Source organism: Dermacentor albipictus, chromosome 6 (genome assembly GCF_038994185.2).
Source record: "Dermacentor albipictus isolate Rhodes 1998 colony chromosome 6, USDA_Dalb.pri_finalv2, whole genome shotgun sequence".
NCBI classification, from domain to species: Eukaryota; Metazoa; Arthropoda; class Arachnida; order Ixodida; family Ixodidae; genus Dermacentor; species Dermacentor albipictus.
In genome coordinates this window covers 63256643-63280904 of record NC_091826.1, presented here as the reverse complement: position 1 = coordinate 63280904, position 24262 = coordinate 63256643, and the positions used below count along the sequence as shown (strand labels likewise).

Here is a 24262-nt window from a genome sequence, read left to right as displayed (position 1 = left end):
TATTTGCCACCAAGCTTTTATCGCGTCACAATAAATGTCGTGCAAATTACAGAGCTAGCGATATCAAGTGTCGGTGGAGGGCCGACATCTTCAAGGTGGTGTGCTGTAGACTGCACGGACCATCCTTTGAGTCTTCAACATGCTCAAGGTCGTGTGCTTTATTTTGGTATGTGCCGTACCTCGACCTTCTTCTTAACACCCTCAAGGTGGCGTGCGTTCCTTTACATAAACAATCATTTGATTTTCTTTTCTCTTTATTTAAAAATAAAAACAATAGACACTAACAGGGACGACCCGTCGTTCCCAATGAAAAAAATCGCGAGGAGAAAAGTACAAGGAGGAGGAACAAATAAGCAGCAGGAACAAGGAATAAAGTAACACAGGTAACAACTATCACAGCTTCGCAGAATCTAGCGTCCGTCTCCGTTTCGTCGCTGGGCATGGTCGCTTGAACATTTGGCCATTGGTTCGAATCCATAGGTTGGCGACTGCAAGAGCAAAGATAGTGCAACAGAGTATGTCAGCTAACATATAAAGTGGAACTAAATAGTTAAGTTTAGTAAGCCGCGCATTTTATTCCGTCAGGAACGTATGACGCCGGATGTGCTACCATTAAGAAGTTAGGAGTAATTGTAGTACAGCACGGTATACCTAATTACGGGCAGCCGTCTTTGCTCACTGTCACCTCGAGCGCTCAGTCATAACCGCTCTCGCCATTTGAACCGTCGCGTCATACCGCGTCGTGTCGTCCCACATGGCCTGTGTCCACCCGCGCCGATCGTCATCATGCGCCAGCCCCAGTATCAGACCTCTACTCGGTTCGTGAGTCTCTTCCGTAGCTCAAAAGCAGCTGCGCGACGACTCTTTCCAAGAAATTCACTGGGCCAAACGTAGAGTAGCTTCCGGCTACTCTACGGCCCGCCACTTTCTTTTTTTGGACGTTCCGGGAAGCTGACCGCTATCCGTCCTGGGGCACCACTTCCGATACTCGCCACCCGCCACCGATACAGAGGCTCTCCCACCGGCTCCACTAGGGACAAACTTCACTCTCGCAGACACGGCGACGCCACAACCACAACCTTCGCGAGTCATTCAGTGACCACTGCAGCCCTGATCCTCTCGGCATTCGCGATTTCACCTCAAGCAGCAGGCGAGCCTTCCTATGTTCGGTGTTAACACCTTCCGCGGATGCACCGCCTACAGAAGTTTTGCAAGAGCAGCTCTGTCACTGGCTTCTTCAGCTCGAGAATGACTTCTATATCATATCAATATGAGTGACCGACACTACAGCGCTATCACCACGCAAGTCCAGAGCTTCCAGACTGCCTACCTTTAGAGCTCCGACTTCTACAGGCCCGGGCACCTATACGCGAACGTGCGGCGGGTCGCGATCTCGCACTACGGTATCACTGTGGCTGTGCCTCCCTCACAACTTACGCTACCGGTGCTGCCTTCTCTCGGATTGCGTGAACCCGACACTACCAACGACGACACCATCTGCACATTTTACTTGTACTTTATTACTAGACTTTATTTATATAGTGCGTCACAGTAGGAGAAGAGCCCTGTGGTGGCGCAACTATCGCCTCCAAAGCAGGTGAAGAAGATGGGATCACGTGCAGGTAGCGCGAGAATAGAACACGCCAGCCCGCTCGACCTGAGTGGCGGTGGTGTCAGTCGCACCCGAGGTCCTACTGCACTTAAATAAACCGTGGTTACGGCGGCTACCTCTTCGCGCCACCACCCACACTATGTTTAGCTGCAATTGGTAGCCAAATTATAATAAACGGGGGTTGGCTTTGTGGACTATGCGGTACTCTTGGCATGCATTCCCAATCGTTTATCGTCTTCGCTAGCTAAAAATGTTTTCACAATTTGCGTCAGTGTTCGAATTTTTATGTAGACATTCCACTTGCTCACGATAAAGTATGCCTCTGGTTCTGAAAGCCCGTAGGTGCAGGCGGCGTCAGAAGTTTGGGGACCGCAGGACGTGTGAAAAAGTTGAATTTCCCAGCAGTTTGCGAGCGTAACCAGTAAAATTGTACATCACTATGTTGGTTCCATGCATACATACTATTACCAGCTGGATGTACGAATACCACACTGCGTACATGCCCAGAATGCGCAAACATTCAGTTTTTAATTTCTGGTATTCTGTCTTTTTCTATATTCCGTGGTCCGTAAGCTTTTGACGAATGACTGCGGGCCCTACAACTATAGAGAGGAAAGGTGCATTGCGGCACGCGTAGAACGTACCGTGCTTTGTGCCGTGTAGCACCGAGCATGCGCCGTGCAAGGTGCGCACGTCGTAGCTGCCGTCCTCGCGCATATTGTACCAGAAGGCAGCCGAGCCCTGCAAGAAGGAACAAGCACACATGAGTGATGATTACAATGTTCGGTTTAGATTCATTTCACCCTGATTCAACGAGATTGACTTAGTGAACGTAGCATAGCGAGGCACAATGAAACGTTAGGAAAAGTGCAATCTGCTGGTGCATTTTCACTCTGACAGCAAATAGCGACCTCTCAACACTACGAACCACGCCTGTATCTCAGTGGCTTCTGAGCAGGAGGTCGCGGGTACGATCCCCGCCACGCAGGCCACATTCCTAGAGGGGCGAAAAGCAAGAACGCTTGCGTACCGCGCATTGGACGCACCTTAAAGAACCTCAGATGCTAAAGTATTACGTCGAGGCCCGCGCTACTGCGTCCCTCGTAACCCACTTGCAATTTTGGGACCTTGAATTATACAATTCGTTTTTTTTTTCATATTTCTGTGCTGTCCTCTGCCGCACGCCGCTGGAACCTATTTGGAAGGGTGCTGGGGCTTTCGCCGGTTGATTTGTTAAAAATTTAATTTAATCCACATAAATCGAAGTACACTGGTGTTTTTGCATTCCGCCCTCATATATCGGCACCCATGTTGTGTGTGCGTTGGTAGCGCGTTTTGTGGATCGCAATTGAGAAAGGTTTACTGATACGAAATGCAGAAAGGTTGGCCTGAGGTACATTCCTCTAGCCAGCTACTCTGAACCGTGGAAAGGGGAAGAGGCAAAGAAAGAGGGAAAAAAGGCGCATGATGGGTGGTTATGATGAGGAGAGAGAGAGAGAGAGAAATAGTAGACAGGAAAAGCCCGAAGGTTAACCAGACGCACGTTCGGTTTGCTACCCTGCACTGTGAGAAGGGGGTACAGGAATGAGGAGAGAGAGAGAGAGAGAGAGAGAGAGAGAGAGAGAGAGAGAGAGGAGGGAGAGCACAGTTTTTCGCACAGTGGAAGGTTCGAACTGAGTCTACACACGGTTCCCAAGACCTGTCGACTTAGGTATTTCAGAAGCGCTTTCGTGGCTTTCTGTGCCATCGAAGCGTACGGCCAGGGTCCAAGGATCTTCATTACGGAAAATGGTTTAGATGAGACGATGTAAACCACATAGTAAGCTGTTTGGAGAACTTAAAGCCTACAGTCCAAGCCAGTGCTTTTTTTCGATCGCAATGAATTATAACGGCTTCTCTGGGGCAGCATGTCGTTCCTGGAGGTGATGCAGCACTTACCAACTATTGTGCGACAAGGCCTGAGTGCACTGCTGTGCTAACAGTGTGGCCGATATAGGAACGCTAGTTCCGTCTGCTGTCGCGGCGAGCTTGGAGTTTGTTGTCGCTATTTGCTCTTGCACCTCGCTCTTTGTATTCCTCTTACATTTTCATTAGCAATTTCTCATATTCAAGAAAATCTTCGAGCTCAGCATTCCACGTCGGATTTGGCAAAGCGGTGCGTTTGTTTGCATCGACATCTACAGCCACAAATTGGGGATATTGGGGATAAGGCGCATCGCTGAAAAGAAATAACGTCAAAACGTAGCAAAACATACACATGTGTGCATATGTGCCGTGCTGTTCCAACCTGAGACAAGTCTATATGAGCTGCCGAGCCACTTGAACAACGGCAACATGGGATCTAGACACATATATTAAGGGCTGTTATTACTGACTCTCGCTTTTCTTTAACTTAACGATAATTACATCGTGCGTGCCGTAAAGTATCATGAGAGAAAAATGCGTTTGGCATAAGCGCTCACTTACAGGACGTGTAGTTCTCTCGCAAAATCGAGGATATCATCGCTGGCACGGTTGGTAACCCAACGAGGTGGTTGTTCATGCTTCTCTATATATACCAAAGGGACTGTCTCTTGCTTCCCGTTTGACGCATAGGTAAACAGTACTTCTCTGGAGTTAAGAAATGTGTCAGTACAACAACACGTACAGACCCACATATCCACGCAGCCGTAGCGGATGCGAACGGCAGCCTTCGGGAACAGTCACGTACAGATTTCGGCATAGAACTTTGTCACCGCTTGTCACTTATTGTGTACGCACCTTGCAAAGTGAACCATAGTTGATATCAAATCGTTACAGTGCCACAACTGAACTATAAGGGCAGTTTCCTTCGTCGTAACTGCTTATTTGAAAGTTCAGGTTCATCGGCAGAGGCTGCAGGACTTCGATGGGGTCAGGCCTAACCCAACCTTCGCTAAACAGGATCAACATTGGCTCAAACTTCATCTGCGCGGCTTGTCAGCGCCGAAGCTTGTGCATTTCAACTTTGAAGGGATGTTTCGACTCATGTTGAGCGCGATTAATTAAACTATAGATACAAGCGAAGGCGCTGCGGCAATCGCGTTATTTCTTGGACAGCCAATTACGTGGGGCTGGTTCGAACAATCATGGTCGGCACGCTGATTTTGTCTGTGCCGTCGACAGGAAAGCCCGTCGCGCTTCGACAACTCGCGCACATCGGTTGAGTCGGTGTCCGCCTATTATGATAAAACGCTCTGAACGACACGCTGTGCTAAGTAGTATGGTCACTTGTTGGCGTCAGCGTCTTCTCGGTCTCGTATCGACCCAGTGTCACCGCACCGCAAACAAGTACAGTCGCGATCAATTTAAAGGTGATCGCTCGAGCGGCGACCAAAACTAGGAGCAGCGCCACGTTACGTCATCACCGTCGTTCGAGAGGGAAACATCAGATAGCTCCCCTCTTTCTCTTTTGGTGTTCCCTGAAAAGCTGTCACTCCCGCCACCGTTCACGGCATAATCTGCGAATTCATTTCGATTGCGTTATGAGCCTTTGCACGGAGGCGTCATTGTTAGCCAAGATATGCATGAGGAAGCGACGCACACAGATCATTGCCATGAAAGGGAAACAAACGCAAAAATGTGGCGAGTTGGTCTTGGGGGTGATGGCTGCAGCCTGTAAGAACATAACAGGGGAAGAAGGCAGTGCAATTTTTGTCTTCGCAGTTCCGAAATCGGCCGCTATGCTCCTTGGAAGGCCCGCCGGTCGATGCACGCGCGATCACCTTCAAATTGATCGCGACTGTACGTCAAGTCAGGCACGCGCTGCCACCATCAGCAAGAGAGGGCCGACGCTGCGAGAAGGCTTCGTCAGCAGCGTCATGTTTTTGAAGTGTCGGCCAAGTGAAAGACAGGAATTTGTCGATAAACTTGCTAGCCAATAATGCAAGGCGGCAGTTATGTGGTTCCCGGTGCAGTCTGGCCAATTCCCTGGCCCCTTTCAGTTTTAAAGTGAAGTCTTACACTAAGCAGGTTTTCGGCAACGCACCGCGGTAGAGCTATATACCGCTGGAGTTCCAACGCTGTGCAAGGCACGAGTGTTTGCTGCAGTGCGCGTCCATGCACTTTCTTTGTTCTGGAGACTTTCCCTCGATGTCAGGCCGCGCAGGCGCGCGCGTGACTTTTTCTAAATGTTTCGCGACTAATCCACTAGAGCAGGGCGTATGCACCGTCGCACCGTGAAAAACGCGAATTCACTTTCAGTTTGACCTGAAGAGACTTTAAATTGGTAAGAGGAGGTCGCTTGCTAAATTAGACCGTACGTACGCCTGCTATAGCTGTAACATAAATTAGGCATGCAAGCTTGCTAACGCGCGAATAAATGTGACTTGTCCATTTGGTTACGTCATTCCTGTACCCTCAGGCCCGTACGCCAATCTGCAGCACGTGCAATACGTTTCCTATACTCTACTGCAACTGCCTCCCTGATGCAGCCTCGACAATTTTACAGCTAAGCTGTTAGCTTCTAGTTTGGGATTTTTTCTGGGCTCGTGCTCATCGAAAAACTCACACCGACTTTAAACGGCAGCTTGAAAAGGGCTTTCAGTTTCCGCCTAACAGAATTATGTTTGATCGTACATTCGATTTACACTCTGAAGCTATCATGTATGCAGCTTGTGTACGTCGTACTTGATGAACTTTCTCACGAAATTCACTTTGAAAAATTCATTTAGTTCAAGCAGGCACTTACGCTTGACGGAGGGCATAGAAGAATGAGGATATGCTGCACTTCCGCACGTCGTTTGTGGTGTTGGTGTTTGTCTGACGTCGTCTAAGGTCAGTTAAGGTGGTGGCAGGTGTCTAACGTCGGCAGCAGCTTCGCTGTACATACGCTCACGGAGTGGAACGAAGGCGGATTTTATTTTTCTTAGTACCATGAAAGCAGGCTACACATTCGCGAAGGAAGCATTCGGAAAACCCGACACCCGTGCGCCTGCTATTATTCAATACGGATGGTAATGTGAAATGCAATAGCTTTCGACACAGACGCCAGGAAAGAAAGCAACCGTACAAAACGGAAAGAAAGCTCGTTGAATTTCGTGAAGCGGGAGGTCATCATGTGAACTTCCTGGCACAGTGATCGCGATAAGGAAACGGTAAAGAGGAAACACCGGGAAGTGGAATACCATGAAGGTGAAAGGCCTCGCCATGTTAGCGCCGTCTGACACGGTGTGTCAACCTCGTCATCCGCGTTTCTTCCCGGTGCGTCAGCTGTCAGTCAAACGAGCCATACGATTCTAAAATCGGTTTTCACCTTGTACATAACTGACTCCTTGAATTCCTATGTATCTCGTTCCTGGGTGTCGTTATTTTTTGTTTGTTTAACAGGTATTATTGATTTGAGACAAGGCGCCCACGAGGAGCGTTTGACAGTTTAGACGTCGTAATTGCCATCGGCAGTTCTTGCCGTGTCGCAGACCCACGAATGGGCGTAGTCGATTTCTTAGTTTCGATCTGACGTCCACAATTTCCGGCCATACCGATTTGGGTGCTTGCCGAGAAGGACACTTAGCTCACGAATGGGTAGTCAAGTTGGCAGGGTACAGGGAGTTCTGTTGTCAGGTTTCAGTCAAGCTTATTTAGGCCACTTGCTTTATACTTAGACATCGTAACATAAAGGTAAGCGAATTAGCATCAGCAGTGTTATTATCAGTGAAAGGTAGCAATGTTACAATCGCTGCCATGAATGGCTTTGAAGATCACCGGTGTAATTTGAAATGAGAGTCAGCGCAATAGAAATATAAAATGTAAATGCTAAATAAAGAAGTGGGTGTTATAACTTATAGAACTCATTGTTCCGGAGTAAATGGGTGAATGATTTATTTGGATATAATAGGAAACTTCAGACTTGTTTCTTTCCTGACGTCTCCGAAAACTATACGTAATGTTGAACGCATCAACAGTGATAACGTGATAAGAACTGAAAGAACCGCAGAAATATAAGGCAATTTCGCAAACCAATGTCGACAGTCCTGTTGAATGCGAAAAAATAATGCAGCTTCGCCCTTAATGCTAAGCAGTGACGCTTTATCTGGCGCAATATTATGTGCTGCAGGTCTTGCATTATTTCATCTGGTATCGCTTTCGACAACAGTCAACTAGAAAACGTTTTTTTTTTCAGTGTCGACTGAGCCTCCTCCTTTATCGAGAGCTGCGCTCCCTGTTGGAAAGCATGCGGAGGTGAAACGAAAATCGAAACATTATGTTTGCATTTTTTGACATGGTCGGTGACTGCATTTCATTCTAAGTGGATTTGACGCCAGCCTTTTCATTCTCTTTCCTATCCCGTCTTTCGCTTGTTAGCATTGCTTTCGTTTAAATTTTTGAATGTTGGTGCTTCTTTACAGACTAAATGCACAACGTGGCGTGCCAACTAATGTTAGCCAAGCTGTTTCACGAAAAGAAATGTTTAAAAAAAACATGGCGCAAGATACGATTTTAAGACCTACGGTGGTGTTCAATCGTACGACCTCTGAGGACAGAACCACGTATGCTTTATAATCGCATCTTGTACGGTGTTTTTTTTTTCAATTTTTCTGTTCATCGAACCGCTTGACTAAATTAGCCGGGACACAGGGTGTGTAACCGACGGCCGGCTGTATATTCTTTGAAAAAACATGAAGACGGATTGTCACCATGACTTCGCGCTTCTGTCCCTGTGTGTTTCACTGCTCACTGCCTTCCAACGCGTGGTTGCGCTACGTACGCACAGCGACAAAATATCGCGGTGCACGAGATCTGAGAAAAAGGTGAATATCTCTGCAACCTCACAATGCAGTCTCGTATTTGCATTTAGGGCCTCGATATGCTAACAACATTGTCGTGCACAGTTTTACTGGATTCTGCTAGAGACTGCTCGGGAATTGAACCTTTTCGCAGATCTTGTGGTCCGTAAACTTTTGTCGCCGGGTGCACGTGAATTGACTCTTCAAATTTTCAGCTTTGTCGTTCTTTACGACACGGTTGTTCCTTTTCTTGCCGAAGAAACTTTGCAAAAAGGGCACTCCATAAACATCACTTCAGCTGGCATCACGGGGTGCCTTATTTCCTACAAAGTTTCAAGCGATCCATCCAAGCGATCCTTATGTGTAAAGCTACGCGGTACGTTTTTATTGCGTCCGAACTTCGCTATGCACTTGCATGTTCAAGGAGTGGTGTTATCGTAAAATTTCGCGCTGCCAGTAGCAGAAATAAGCGCTACAGGTGGCATTTATTTCAAGCTTAAAGTTGTTTTGAACATGTGATCGGAAGAAATGTGCGTAGCGTTATGAAAGGAAACTGTGTTATCACGCTAGAGAAATGCAAGAGAAAAAAACAATACAAAGAGCTTGAGCACCTGACTACGTACTTTGTTAACATATTATAGTTGATGGTAAATGCAATGCTACGTTACGCATCTCTTTCAGGAGGATCTCCATGCTCGGCTGTTTCCATTTACATACATTTACGGAGGCCTCTGACAAATTTCCAGATCTATGAAGGTTCTATTCTTTGAGTCCAGGTGTGTTGCAAACATTTTCATATGACCTGGTTTCGCCACGTAAAATAGGCTGATCACATGACTCTTACCATTCGCGGTGAGACACCCGCCTTGGCGTAGGGGAACACAGTCGAACCTCCCAAACTCACGTCTGAAAGCTGTCATGGTGAAAAAAAAGAAAAGGCAATTTATTAAGGCAGCACAGTTACAACGACCATCAGAAGGCAAGGACCACCTTCATGAAGTAGTAGAATTGGAAGCGACAATGTAAAAGCAAATTAAGCAGTGTTTAATACTTCTGGTAAAGATGGTTTATCAAATGTAACGTTATAACAGCGATTAAGCAAGTGATTAACAATGGTAGTACAAGGAATGTCGCTACAGCCAGTCTTTTGACTAGGAGACACTTGTTTTTTTATTTTTTATTGATATGATATAAGGAGATGTTGGCGCGCAATTTAGGGCGCCGGCTACTCCTTATCTCTTGGGTGGTTCCATCATACATCATTCAGGGTTCACGGTTACATATCAAATAATCATTTCACACAAGCACCAGGACTTATAAAGCAACGTTTCCACAGGAAGACTATGGCAAATGTCTCCACACCTATGTAGTCGAAAGTCTCAAAAGTAGAAACGATACTGTCGCCTAATAACACATTTTCTAGTCAGCGGGTCAGCGGGTACATACAATATACATGGCAAATGTCTTCACACTTATGTAGTCGAAAGTCTCAAAAGTACAAACGATACTGTTGCCTAATAACACATTGTCTAGTAAGCGGGTGGTATATACACCGTGTAAATATATTAGCACATACAGTCACAACTAAGCAGTCAACATAACATAATTCCCAAACAGATGGATATATAGAGTCACATTGAAATGAACAGAACAATGAAAGCACTAATAACGTCCAGCGATGCCGCTGTCTTCAAAGAAAGTCTTTAGTGCTTTTAAAGCGCTCTTCTGCAAGGCCGTTGTTGGCCAAGGGCCCGAAAGTTTCCTTAAACTGAAAGGTCTGCGGTCTAATTTACTTAGCGCTGATTTAAGTCGGCATCTTGGTGTGTCGTGATCAAGGGCAATCTAGAAGGAGGTGATATATATCTTCATCTACAAATCCGCAATCACATTCGGGGGTTTCCGCTCGGCCGATTCTGTGTAAGAAATGCTTTGTGTAGGCAGTGTCTAGCCTTAATCGATGAATAAGCGTTTCCATAGTTCTATCTAGTGACAATGAAAATTTAAATTCAATAAATGGATCAATATGATATAAGTCAGAGCTCTTAGAATTCTGGTCAAACCAAGTGTTTCTGGACATGTTGAAAGACGTTGTCCTTATAATGCAGCGTAATTCATTCTTTGATATTGGGAGCGGAGCCGTATCATCTTTCAGGTGCGCTTGTCGTGCTGCTTCATCGGCTGCTGTGTTGCCAGGAATGTTGCAATGCCCTGGTATCCACTGGAATGCTATTGCATGTTTTGCTTCGCTTGCCTTTGTGAGGTATTTAAGTGTTTCATATATTATACTGTCGCTGAATGTTTTCCCCTTTGTGCTGCAGAGTGATGTTAGAGCCGCCTGTGAATCGCTGAAAATTACCCATTTTTGCGCTTCTGTTACTGACAATTGACTGTTACTGACTGTTCTGTTACTGACAATTCTGTTACTGACTGACGAGACACTTGTCTTCGTCAGAGCAGCAACTTCTTTTCATAGCGGAGCTTTATTATGATAGAAATTACATGGACATTACGGGCGCATTTCTGCCATTGGCGTTGCCGTGAGGTTGCGTATCACCCCATTCTACGCCTCTTGCCCCTTTGAGGCTGGGGAAAAGTGAACTTCGTGTGCATAAAAGCGCTGCTAAGGAAAGCAGTTTCTGCCCTGATCAAGGCAAGTCCCCGTGTCGAAATGTTGACTCAAGCGGCATCTCTTTTTTGCCCAGTGTTCCCCCTTTCAAGCATTCATCGCCCTGTGAACTTTTCTTTTGCTTGTAATGTTTAAAGAAGTATGCTGAATTATCTGTTCCTGTTTTGGGATGAGCTTTGACTTCCTCAATACGTAAGTTGCTCGTTTTTAACAACGTAAGTTCAGATATTTTAGAGAGTAACTACTAAACGCTGCGTTACGCCGACAGTAACGACAGAGGAATCTGAGCTCGGCCACAGCCGATGGAGCGAATATTCTTGCAGATGAGTCGTTCTTAGGGTGCGCGAAGTAATGTGAAGCACATTTAAAATTTACTTAACGCGTCTGCTCGAGCTGTACGACATAGACAGACATCAAAATAATACAGGCACACAATATATGCGCTCTTCTGTTGAACGTAGAATAGAAACTGAAAACATCAAAACATTCAAATCCCACTTTTTCTGTTTCTTTGTTCTGCTTTATTTCGGTGCCCAATTTTAAGCGAAATATAGTGATGCAGGTCATTTGTGATATGGAACGCACGCGTTCACGAGCACTAAGAATATTGACACATATCGGAGCTGCACTTCCCTTAAGTTTGATTTTTCTGCAGCACAAAGTTTTGATACTGCAGTGATTTAAGAAAAGTAACTCTACTTTCGAAGAAAGCACGTTGCTAGAGCAGCGTGGTCATTCTAGGACACATGAATAAGAAAGTCTTCAGGCATTACTGGAACTGAAGTCGCTCATCAGCACCACCATAATGGTCACGCTGTGAATTGTTCATTTAATTGCAACAGGATGTTTTCTTTTCTTACCTTTATCTTTCACAATAAAAGAAAATGTTTCGCTTATCTTTTATTAAGAAAGCTTCGTAGGAGCACGTGATGACTTTAAGAGAACTAGGTACTTTTCTGTTCGGGCGTAACGCAATCATTTACCATACGTTACCATACGTTAGATTTACCAGCAACAAATTCGGTAGCGACATCTCGGGATGCTTTGCCCAACTACAATGTATTTAAATATGTATGTGTTGGGTGAGTGTTCTCGTAGACCGAGAACTATAAAGGGACGAAAAGGAAATGGTTATGTAACTATAAACAATGTCTTACACCAGCAATTAAGTAGAATACGGTAGGTCATTGCAGTATCAGATTTATGTGCATTATGCGTTAAGAGATGTCGCCACCAGCGTTATTGCCGCCATACACCTCTCTCCGGTAACCAGATACTGCACGAACAGTACGTTGACGCAAAAACTAAAACCGTATATTAAATCATTTTGCTGACAAATATGCCACAGGTAAGTCATTGTGTTTGACTGTCACTGTCTAGGCGATATCTTCGAAGCCCGGAAATTCAGAACCGGAATGCTGCCTTTCTTTTTTAAGCTGTAAAAAAAGGAGGAGCACGCAAGAAAGAAAAGAACTCGGCCAAGACTCCGAGAAAATGAACGGAACTGCACACTTTCACGACTTTAGTCTCGGACGTCCAGCAGTGCGAGGTTGGCTGCCGTAAACTCACGTAGAACATGAAGGTGGCGATGCGGTCTCCGGACTTCTTATCCTCTTCGTCTACTTCTTCTTGCTGCGCGAACCGGGTGGAAAGAACAAGAAAAAAAAAAGACCCAACACAAAAGCGTGTTAGCTTCTTGCTGACGCAGTCCGGCACGCCGTAATGAAAAACGAAGAGACTATTCACGTTTGGGGTCAATGAGGAAGAAAGAAAAATCAACATAAAAAACATGAACAATGACGGAGCCGTCGCTTTCACTCGGCGTACTCGTGTCTCAGTCCGTTTCCTCGAATTCCCAGTATTGTTTCTTTTGTTTCTTCTTGCTTTCTTGCAAGGAGATGGAGCTGCAGATTCTCAACTGCACTAAGCTTGCGACGTGCTCGCGGGGTAGCTCAAAGAAAAAAGTAAGTAAAAAAAAAGAATGCTATATGTATTAGTGTAGAAACAATGAAACTCCCTCTTTTGTGCCATTGCACGGAAGTCCCGTCTATAGAAAGCAATAGGGGGGATGGCTTCAGAACACCCAGAAACCCAGAAACAATTGGAACAGGTAGCCGTGCTTCGCGCCCTTGATTTTTTGTAGAATAGTCTATCCTTCGTCCTAGGCGATGCAGGTAAAGGGGTATACTTAAACGGGCGTACTTAAATGGGTATACCTAAAGGGGTATACTGCAGGTAAAGTGGATGCAAGTAAAGGGGTACACTCAAGGTATACTTGACAAACTTTCCGAAAGATTTTCGAATGCTTCCCAATAATCTCACATATTTCTGTGTTTTACAAACATGGAATTAGAGAATTTTCAATAGTAGTTTTTAGCAATTGGAGCGTTGCATATTGACGTAATTAACTAAAGAAAACGGAAGGAAGGCAGATGCTGCTGATCGCACACTAACAGTCTAGCGCAGTCTGCTGATAACATGCAAATTTCGCGCGTTTAGAAAAAGGTTTGTTCCAGTAAAGGTGTGTACAAATATTCTTAGTCGCAATGACTGAATAATTCCACCAGGACGATTACGTATAGAAGTTGCTGAGCATTTATACTACATACACAGCACGTTCTCACAGAAATGTCCGAGTCCACATGGCTTCACTAACATATCACCACTTAGACCTAGAGAAAAACACAGTTTCACCTAAACAAATTATCACTATATATACTGTGATGTTGAACTTGCACGAGTATGTGAAAATTATGTGCAATAATGATGTGATGATGGGACAGAGGCACTGTGCATAATTGCATTGTTAGTGAAATTGGGTTTATTGGCGCAAATGCGACTTTGGCTGTGCCACATCAGATGCAGGGTGATAAAATTTCGTTGGTAAACGCAGCATACATAGCACTAATTAAAGCTTACTTAAAAAAACCCGCATCGTGCAAAAACTGATCACGTCAGTCAGAGGTACCAGTGCATTTTCTCCCAACATCACCATTGGATGAAGCGTAGTGTGTGATTGATACAATACGGTGAAGTGTATTTGTCGATGCGTTTAGAGATGTGGACACGCGATTAATATGTGCATTACTCTTAAAGGTTCATGACATTTGTCACATGGTGGTTGCTTCTTCACCGTCAATAAGTAATTATGTTTGATGCCCGTGAGGCCTATCCTTAGCCGGCAGAGAATTACTTCGACACAATGTTCTTGATTATAGTATGTCTTCCACTCCCCAAGGGCAGGTTTGATGAGCTGAAGTTTTTTGTTGTCTTTCAACTTCGATTCGCGTTGCCAGTTAGGGTGTAGTGCCTTGCGAACAGTTTGAATCCCATTCTTAACAGGTGTATTAGCTTTTGAAATATTCAGATTTCTTACCGTTGCTGCATATTCATCCGCCTTTTCACTACCGGGGATCCCAACGCGGCTTGGGACCCAGCAGAAACGAATGGTCTGATCTTTACTTAGATGTGCTATTATGTCTAGGATGTCGCCTATGATAGGTTCGTACTCTGAATGTATATTGAGGGCCTTAAGTGCGCTTAAAGAATCTGTATAAATTTGATTGTTCATGTTTGGCGCTTTTAATATTTTGAACTGCCATCAACAAGGCGTAACACTCAGGAGTGAAAATTGATACAAACTGTGGTAGTCTAACTGTGTGTTCCCACGTACCTTCAACCACGCTGCTTCCGACATAAATGAACGTCTTCGAGCCATCGGTGCAAAATTCCGGGTAAGTGCCGTACGCCGTGTCGAATGTTTCCATATATTTTCTTTTGAGAAGTCTCATACATTAACCGGCGTGGACACATGGAAAGTCTGCAATTAATGAAGCTACTATCGGGTCGTGTACGGTTCTCGATGGCGATTTTTTTAGCTACTGTATAATCACACAGCATCTAGACCCAAGCATATTGAGCGTTTATGAAACCGGCACTTTCGCCGCAGTCAGGGTTTATAGACATCGCGTTTTTTTCTGGCATGCAGCATCGATATTGCCTGCGAAAGAATTTTCACGCGTTCTTTAAATTAGTAAGAATTCTTGAAATCGTGAATGTCGCGGAGATTTCAGAGTTACGCAATAAACGCAGCAAGACATTAAGCGTCGAAGCCCATGCAAGGCATTCAAGTGTAATGTACGACAATACAGCCTGGAATTCCTTAAACGTCGCCTGGTATGTGGTCTCGGGTGTGCCCTCCGGGCTTAGACGGCCTAAGTATGCCTCCCTTAATTAATGTGTCATGTCTACAATCACATGTGTGATTAATGTTGATTACCCGCCGCTGTCTATGACGTTTTGATGATGAGGTCGAGGGTTTGATTCCTGCCGCTGCGGCCACATTTAGATGTAATCTAAACATAAAGACGTTCATTTACTTAGATTTAGGTGCACGTTACAGAACCCCGGGAGGTCAAAATTAATTCAGAAGTCCAACTACGACCTGCGTCATCAGGAGATCGTGGTTTTGACACGTTGTACCCTATTTTTATTCTAAGAATATTCTTTCTGTTATATTTTAATCAGAAACCTCATAATTGCTTCCAGGTTAGCAGTACGTTATTGTGTAACGTTGTCGTGCTACCATTAGCGTTACTGCCAGCCCTTCGTCTCAAGTGCGCACGCGCGGTAAGCCCCGCGCATGCTTACTAAAGCAATGCACATGGACATTTAGTGACAACTGGTATTTGCAACGGTATAAAGCTAACAATACGCTAAGGTATAGCGCTAACGATACGCTAAAATACATTAATTTCAAAATGTTTCATTCTGCAATGCGGCAGTTATGTTTTCGTGTTAATGCTAAAGCGTACAACTTTCACTGTGTTCATCATTTCGAGCACGCGCATCAAGCGCCACTGCGGTGGTCCCCAACTTACCTGCTCCTTCGTGAGTCCCTCCAGAAGGTAGTCGTGATGCGGTTCGTAATGGCCTCCGGGTCCGTAGGAGTTGTACTGCTCGCCGGGAACAGCGTGTCGGAAAAACACAACGGAAAGGGGAGGGTGAGAACGCGAAGCGAGCGAGACAGACTGCATGGCTTGCGATGTTCGAAAGGATATATACAGCCGGTGCAGCATACAGGAACATTCATAGCATATCAGCATCATAATCAAAATCATCGGATATAATAATAATAATAATAATAATAATAATAATAATAATAATCAGTATATTGTTTATGTCCAATGCAGGACGAAGGCCTCTCCCGGAGATCTCAGATTACCCCTGTCTCACTAGCTGATTCCAATGATCGCGGGCAAATTTCCTAATTTCATTAAGCCACTTAGTTTCTGTCATCCTCGACTGCGCTTCCCTTTTCTTGGCACCCACTCTGTAACTTTAACGGTCCACCGGTTATGTACTCTACGCATTACATCGTCTGCACAGCTCCATTCCTTTTTTCTTTCTCACTGTTTTCATGACTCGCGACTCTTGCGTCGGACATACCGGAGTGCTTATAGAAGTAGCGAGCTCGGATGTAGAGACAAGAGACCCGAGAAAAGTCTTGGGTTGATAAATTGCATATACAAACCGCATTCTTAGGGCTTCCAAAAGTACGAGAACTTCCTTACGCAGCCTCGCTGCCTTTGATGTACGAGTTGCTCGGATTGGCTTATACACGCGAAAGTGTACCTTTTTTTTTCAATGCATGCTCACCTGTATTATTTCGGAGTCTCCGCGCTCGTAGTCAGTGGATAGCCCGGTGAGCATGGCCACCCGTTGGTTGACCTTTTCCAGCAGCGGGTGGGTGTCTGGGCTCACCCACGCCACCTGACTGATGCGGCCGTGGGACACCGTGTTCTCGGTCGTCTCGCGAACTGTGGCACGGGCCAGCTGCGAAGGGCAGAAACCGGGTTTCGTAGCGCTGTGAAAATCCACAGCGGTTTTTGCGCAGTGGTGAAGGGCCACATTGAGACGGCGTGGTCGGTATCAAACGTGAGTGCAACGCAAACGCGTGTCATGCCCCCGAATTTGCTTTGAAACGCAATAATAAATGATTACAATATAAAATTTACATTCCGTAAATATCAGTTGAATAGGCAACAACTTATATATGGCCATATTAAAGCGAAGCTTTTTTTTCTCTTCTCTCGACTTTTCCACTGCTGCTGCTGCTGCTGCTGCTGCTGCTGCGGCTTCCGCTGTCGCTGTCTTGCACGCATCGCAGGCATTGTGGGCTCCAAAGGGCTTTGCGGCATCGCTACAGTGCCTTCCGGACTTCTCTGGTTATTGTCACAATGCCCTCTGGAACTCCCTGGCCATTGACACAATGTCCTCTGGACGGCTGTAGTTATGAGGTAGCCTTTCTCAAAAAGCATTTTAGAAACTGCAGCGCTTGCTTTTGTACTCACGTGCAACTGCCCAGAGGAGAGACAGTATGGTAGAATGAGGAGCCAGAGAATGCGTAAAGGCAACGCCTTGACGAAACGGGGGAATAATGGCCACTCTTCTCTCGTGGCAGTTTGCATACATTGGAGGATCGCCGGAGAAGGGAAAGGAGCCGTCGGAAAGCATGGCTTTATTTGGAGTCTCTTCAATAAAAGAAACGTTACCACTAGACATCGCAACAGTTGAGGACAAACTGTAAAACAAGTAATTGATGTTATGGTACTGTACGTTCCGGCTATTTCAAAAAAAATAAACACCGTGCAATTTTGCACGTGTGGACAACTGACGCATGGCGAGCAGACTCAAAGCCGTACTAAAGCACCGCAGTGTCAAGACGCCAAAACGCAAGCGGCTGTCCAGCAGTGTCAGTGCTAACTTTCTCGCAGGCTTTGAAAAATGGCGTACAACAACGTCTCGAGTAAACACGTCTCGCTGTGAGTTCTGTGTACTGCGTAGACAAAAAAAGGGGGTGTGCGCAAGGTAACACTTAACACCACATCATGACAGTCGTAGGCCGTCCACACCACCACCAAATATCGACAATCAACGCAATCAGCACAGAAAGCTTAGCTGTCATCGATTCCCATAGTGCACGGGATCTACATAATTTTTTAACCAGTAATCTGCTACTTTAGTTTCAAACGTTCCGCTATGTAGAGTCTCCATGTTGGGGGCCACCTAGGGGCTTGTACACGACTGGGGTGGTCAACGCTGAGCGTGTTGTCCAGGCAACGCCACTGAGTGGGAGTCCCGAAGCAGTCGTACGACCAGGGACACTATTATGGGCACTAGAATTCCGCCATATTGTAGAATTTGCAATTTGGTCAGCTCTGATTGGCCCAAAGAGCTACTATGGCTTCTCCGATTCACCCAAAATGTCGCATTTATACAATTTGACAACGTGGCGAAAATTGACACTGTGCAGGGCGGTAACCCCGAGGGACTAGTCACGATTCACTGTACGAATCGCCTACAAACAGACGCCCAGAACTTCCGAGGAATGTGAGAGGTAGAGCTGCGCTGTCTTTTATGTAAAAGTTCCTTTCATTGACATACATCCGCGAAGGACCCCCTACTTTATCCCCCTCGCCTCTATCGTTCTGCCCGAGCGCCACTTGTGTTTGTGGACACAAGTTCGGCCCAGTAAATAGATATTTTCGTCGCTCTAGTCTGTGCTGCTGTCTCGGTCTTCCCCTCCACGACAGCTTGACAATATCATCGCCAGCCTATATTTTGTGTCCGCTATACAACGGCCGTAGAAACTCCTACAAAAAAAAGAAGAAAACTCCCAGTGGATACTCTGCCGCTGGTGTCTACAGGATGCTGCTAGTATAGCAGTACAGGGATGATGAACAGTGCATAGATTTTCCTAAACGTCGTCCTTCTGACTTCAGATGGCTCTGTAACTTTGCAGATTGAAAATTTCCAACGATATGTTTATTCAATAGAAGTTTATGGGTCAGGAGTTTATGAGCTTATTCATCATTAGGAGAACAGGCCACATGCGGCTGGGTTTCCAGCACCTAATTTGTTATTGCCTCTCTTTTGTGTATACGTATCCCATTTGCACAGTGTATAAATAATAATCAGTAACAGTGCAATAAAATTAGAATGCTAGTACGAACTCATTGTATGCGTGTCTAAGGCGCGGAGTCTCCAACACATCTTCTGTCTCAAATGCTGGCCAGTAACGTTAGCACGTACCACATCTCTCCCTGCGCTTTGTTGACAAAAAAACATCACGCCAGAATTCGCCCGTTTGTAATCGCGAACAAATCTACAAAGTTCATGGCGGCGAAAGAGTGCAACTTTCCAAGATCTGGTGAATTCGAAGAGACCGATATTCAAACATATGGGAGAAACATATATGACCAGGGGGTTTGCTTTTTCAAACAATGTTATTGAACCGCTCTGACACAGTGATGTAACAAATGCACAAAGAGTCTTACACAATCCCATCGGCCACATGGCACCAACGGAAAAGGACCTCGAAATTCAGGAATGTAACAAAGGGCAACAAAAGAATTTAAAGAAATTGAAAGGGGTCGTGCACGCCAGTGGCTCTGAAGTACAGTGCGGCCCTATAGCGTTGACCCCATCGGCCATAAAGTTTGAAAACCACGTAGCGTTTTCGCTGTATACTCAGTCATTACCAGCCACTGGTAGTTTCTCGAAGACGTTAACAGCGTCTATAGAAGAGCCTGGCATCAGGCGTCCCAGTTTGCCGGCGTTTTTTTACAAGCGTGCTCACCTGCTTCGTGCCACACAGCAATATGTGCGCGCCCGCTTGTGTTTGCGTAGCGCGTGCCTGTGTGCGTGCGCGCGCAGGCAAGCGTTCCTCAAAGATGGCGGCGATCCCAATTTACCGGACCGTTATTACGGACGCGCTCTGCCAAGACTGGCCACCGGTAATCGACGTGCCTTCGCTGTCGACGACGACTCGTGAAGCTGGCGCGGTGGACGGCGGCCTTCGTAATAACGCGACGCCGAGGACGTCGCCGCTCGCTATTGCGAGATTGCCAGCTTCGTGAGCTCGCGATAGGCTTTCGTTCGGACGTCGGTCACGCCGATGGGGGGAGCGCCTCGACAAGCACAAAGGTGGGCTTCGATTAACCTCCGGACGTCTACGGCTTGAATTTAACGGGGCACAATGGAAGCGTGAATGCGAAGCTATAACGCCTTGAAGGACGGGATCCCACGATCCGTCTGCGGCGTCCGTCCTCAGCGCGTAAACACACTGATAGTAGCATGGTCTGATGCAAAAGGAGAAGACCCGAGTAGCCCTGCTTAAAGAAGACGGCTAAGTCGTGTCTCCTCTATCGCAATTGTGCGCAAACGGCCTGTGCCCGCTTACAGATGAATGCGTTGCGGTGAATTCGCTTTCGTTGCAGATGAAGTCGTTCCACTGAGCCAGAAATGCAAGCCGGTGCGCCATTGTTGAGAAGTTCCGTTCATCTTACAGCGCCGGTGATCATGGTGTTACCGACTGGACGCGGGGTTATGCAATTGAGTTCGATTAAAATGTATGAAAATGCGACTGCGATGAGATATCCTATGTGTATGTCAGAATCACAGGGGATTGTGGGAACAGGACGGCACAGCGTTTTAGCCCGGACCAGCAACTCTGAGCGGATTTTTCCATATGCAGAAGAAAGAAAATCCGGGAAATTGCTGCCTAAATATTCACTCCCGAATTATGCCGGATTCATGCTTGAGTACACGGGCTGCTTGATTTTGCTAGTTTGAGAATGTCAGTATACGAACCCTACCCTTTGGTTTCGGCGTTTAATTGAATAATGCCCTTGAGGAGTACTCTGAATTCCCAAAATTTATAGAAGCAAGCAGCGACTGGGACTGCTTATGCCGGCTCGCATCAGCGATGTATCAGCAAGGTCGCCTACTACACTTTCTAATAAGTTATTTCAAGGGTAGTGGTGGCGAAATAACAGCCTCGGCAAAGCAACTTCGGAATGTGCTCTTCCTTTAAGATTCGGGAACAGTGAGAAAAACGAAACATGCACTGGTAAGGTTTGGCAGGTTAGGCTTGCAGATTGGCGACGCAAGCATGGGCAACTGGCCACTTTTGACAGAGACTGTGGCCACGAAGTGAGTGCAGTGGTACAAGTTTTCTCGTCTGCTTTACTGATAAAACGCAGTGCATGACACTTCAATGATAAAGTTTCTTTCAGTAATGCGGTGAGGAGACGGTCGATGCCATGGCATCGTGAGGGCGCCTAGTGGCAAGAAAGTTGCCTCCGCTGATTTTTGTCGACAAAGCGAACCAGTTCGTTACAGGCGAGCGTGACACTAACTCCGCGGAATGCCAGAAGCTGACTCACTATGGGATCTCCAATGCTGCGGATTGCTCGTATCTCCTTGGGCCAGATGACGTCGTAGAACTGGACGATGTAGGGGTCTAGGCTCATGACCTCCATTTTGACCGGGCCGATTCGGAAGTATGGGTGCGGAACGCTCAGGTAACAGCGCAGGTCCTTCTCTTCGGTAGCATTCTGGGCACAGGGTCAGGGTGAAGCGTAGACAATGCATGATAAATATAGGCTCTGTAGCACAATTTCATGGAATGCAAGCTGTCAGCTATGTATAGGCTCTAGGGGTGTTCCATGTATGCTGAATAGTTTTGTTTATTGTGGTTGAATAGCAACGCGAATACACACCTCTCTAAAAGTTACACATGATAATCATTTGCATTTCAACAGGTAGTTTAGTGAAGGCTACGAAATGTAATCAGAAAAGCAACGAAATTTCTCAAACGACCTTTGTAAACGCAAGATTAGCCTTGCCCTGTGTGATCCTATAATATGCATCGGCTACATAAAACACAAAACAACACTCGTCATGCGTGATCCTATGCCGGTCGTCTGTTGAGCTTTTTTCTTTTTTTTGTGCCACAATGAACTGACTATGATGGCTGCTCCTGGTGCAGCACGTCAATAATGTGATGAGTAAAGAGACATGAGCCTACCAGGAGATCCAGACTGGGGCCTTAGTTTCCTTGGGAATAATATACAACGAACAGCAATGAACAACTACGACAAACGGACTCTAAATTCGATCGCTTGGCTCTCAATAACGATAATAGCCTTTACCGTATTCGGCTGCAGTAAATTGGCTACAGCATGTCGTTTGGCTTTGTTCAATGTCGTGGTCTCCCACATAGGTATGAACCTTCCTGGTAAATTTATTTGCTATGCGTCATGGCGTACTCGCTAAAAAAAAAAGACATTACTAAAAGCCGAAAACGCACAAAAGGCTCACACTTGTATTGAAGACTTGAAGTACGCATTGAAGGAGTCTGCTTGAGTTTGCTAACCGTGGCCGAACAATGAAAACCTCTGCGTACAACCTTCGGTTGGACAAGGGCAAGTGTATTCATCAGGGCAGCAATTTAGTGCTGCCCTGACTGCAAGGCTCCGGGGCTAAGGCTTCCTTTGTTCAGCCGCCGCAGACCATCAGTAAAAGCTATTCGCATTAATTGCTTGTTTTCCTTTTCAGCTATTAACTTTACGTAGAAAAGCTAACAAAGAAAAATGGGGCGGACAGAGAGAGAAGATAGTTAGACCATGAAAAGTCTTGTTTTATTTGTTAGAAGCACAGACTTTTAGTGGTTGAGCAGGGGCGGTCAGAGCTGCTCGAGAGGTGCTCTATAAAGGGCATGCGCACCTGTGTCTGTATGTTTATACAATTGCGGTATAGGCTCGTCTACATGGTTTTAACCGAGGCCGGCACAAGGTCCTCGAACTCTCCTTACACCGAGGAGGGCTACTGCTAACACACTAGGTTGCACTAGGCTATAATCTGTTCCCCATCATTAGCTATACCATAAAAACCAACAGGCCTTGAAACAAACGGCATGTCGAAGCACAGGCTTTCTATTCGCATATATCACTGTATTTGAGCTGTGCACTTTAATAACTGTACGAGACTGTTGGTGACATCGGTGCATTGAAAGAATAAATTTGCCTCAAACCCTGTACCATAGCACTTGCCAATGAAAACGTTACGGACAAGGGGAACAGCTTATGGAAAACTTTTACTACCTTTGCACTAAGTCCCAGCGAATTTTCATTAAAGAAGATACTCCAATATCTTGGTCAGGTGCCATCCCTAGTACTTTTCTCTACGTTTTTACTTTTCGCCATTTACGTGGCCTTTATCACACTGGCACTTGCTAAAACACGCTTTATTGCGAAGACTTCTTTTCAAGCCTGCCTTATTGGCTAGCGCCAAATTGTATGATTTGGTTTACTTCGCCACTTGATGTGCAGCTCCGGCCGGGGTGTGTTAAACGGGGCAGTGACATGGCGCTGCTCATACAAAGAAAGACGCAGCAAGCGCGAATACCAAGGAAGCCATGAAAAAAATACGAGCGCAACAAGAAAGTTTCTAAGCGACTCACCCGGATTTTGTCTCCACGGCAGAGGTTGTTGTACGTCTCCAGGTATCCTTCGGCATAGGGCATTGCGAGGCTGGGTGTCTTCGGGCTGACTTCAGCGTAAGGTTCTTGGGTTGCACCAATGCATACGCGTGGCAACAGAAGCAACACGATCGACATAAGTTCAAAGCACAACGAGACAATTTATTGGGACCATGTAACACTTATGTTCGCCTTTCCTTTTCCCGATTTACTGCAGTTCTTTTTTTTTCTTCGCCTAGTCACTCAGTAAATCGCTGTTTCTTACTTCGTATTGCACTATAATGATGTGAAACTTTTGCATTTTGTTGAGAAGCACAATAAAATGATTTTTTATCGTTTCGTGTTACACGCAGGCGGCATATATAAGTCGATGCCCTCTTATATTACTGTGATGGTTTTCTAGCATGCAACTAAAGGTTTTGTAGGTTAGCCTAGCTCCCTGTTTATTACCTTATAATAGTGCTCACGTCTCTATTTAATGTATCCGAAACCACATGTACTCTTACTAGACTAGTGTATACGACCTAGCGTTATTAATGTAACATTTCTTAATGTAGCATCGTTACATGAGCATCTTTAAAGTTATATCTTAGTACATGAATAACAAATATTTCTACGCTTGGTGTGCCGCATTCACTGCTATGAATGGATGAATGAATGGATTTGTGTAGGAATGATACTATGAATAGGATGGATGTTGTAGGAACCTCCTCTTTGAAGTATAGGGCGGCACCGAACTTGTCATCGTTCTGTTGCCTCTCTGCTATTTCTTTTGAAAGTGGATTAAATTAAGAATAACCTGTATCGTTAATTTCGTAGCGCATTCTTCCTGTGTTTGTGCCGCCACTCATCCTCTGTTGTGTCGACCTGCTGCTTGAAAAGCGTCGTTTCTTGTACTAGCGGCCTTCAATTAGGCGCTGCACGTGACAACGTGATTATGGTGAAGTTCGTTATCG

The 24262-nt window shown here is 45.7% G+C and overlaps 1 protein-coding gene across 1 annotated transcript in view; it reads right to left on the bottom strand.

Annotated features, from left to right (window-relative positions):
- Positions 1 to 236: 236 nt before the first annotated feature.
- Positions 237 to 24262, bottom strand: part of LOC135912353 (prolyl 4-hydroxylase subunit alpha-2-like) — a 112827-nt gene continuing 88801 nt past the window's right edge. Inside the window, exons 7-14 of the mRNA XM_065444784.2 lie at positions 23289 to 23392; positions 21211 to 21381; positions 16640 to 16816; positions 15862 to 15936; positions 12551 to 12613; positions 9200 to 9268; positions 2257 to 2353; positions 237 to 488 (exon numbers count right to left, since the gene is read on the bottom strand). Coding sequence (XP_065300856.2) covers positions 394 to 488; positions 2257 to 2353; positions 9200 to 9268; positions 12551 to 12613; positions 15862 to 15936; positions 16640 to 16816; positions 21211 to 21381; positions 23289 to 23392 — 851 coding nt within the window. The 3' untranslated portion in view covers positions 237 to 393. The remainder of the gene's footprint in view (positions 489 to 2256; positions 2354 to 9199; positions 9269 to 12550; positions 12614 to 15861; positions 15937 to 16639; positions 16817 to 21210; positions 21382 to 23288; positions 23393 to 24262) is intronic.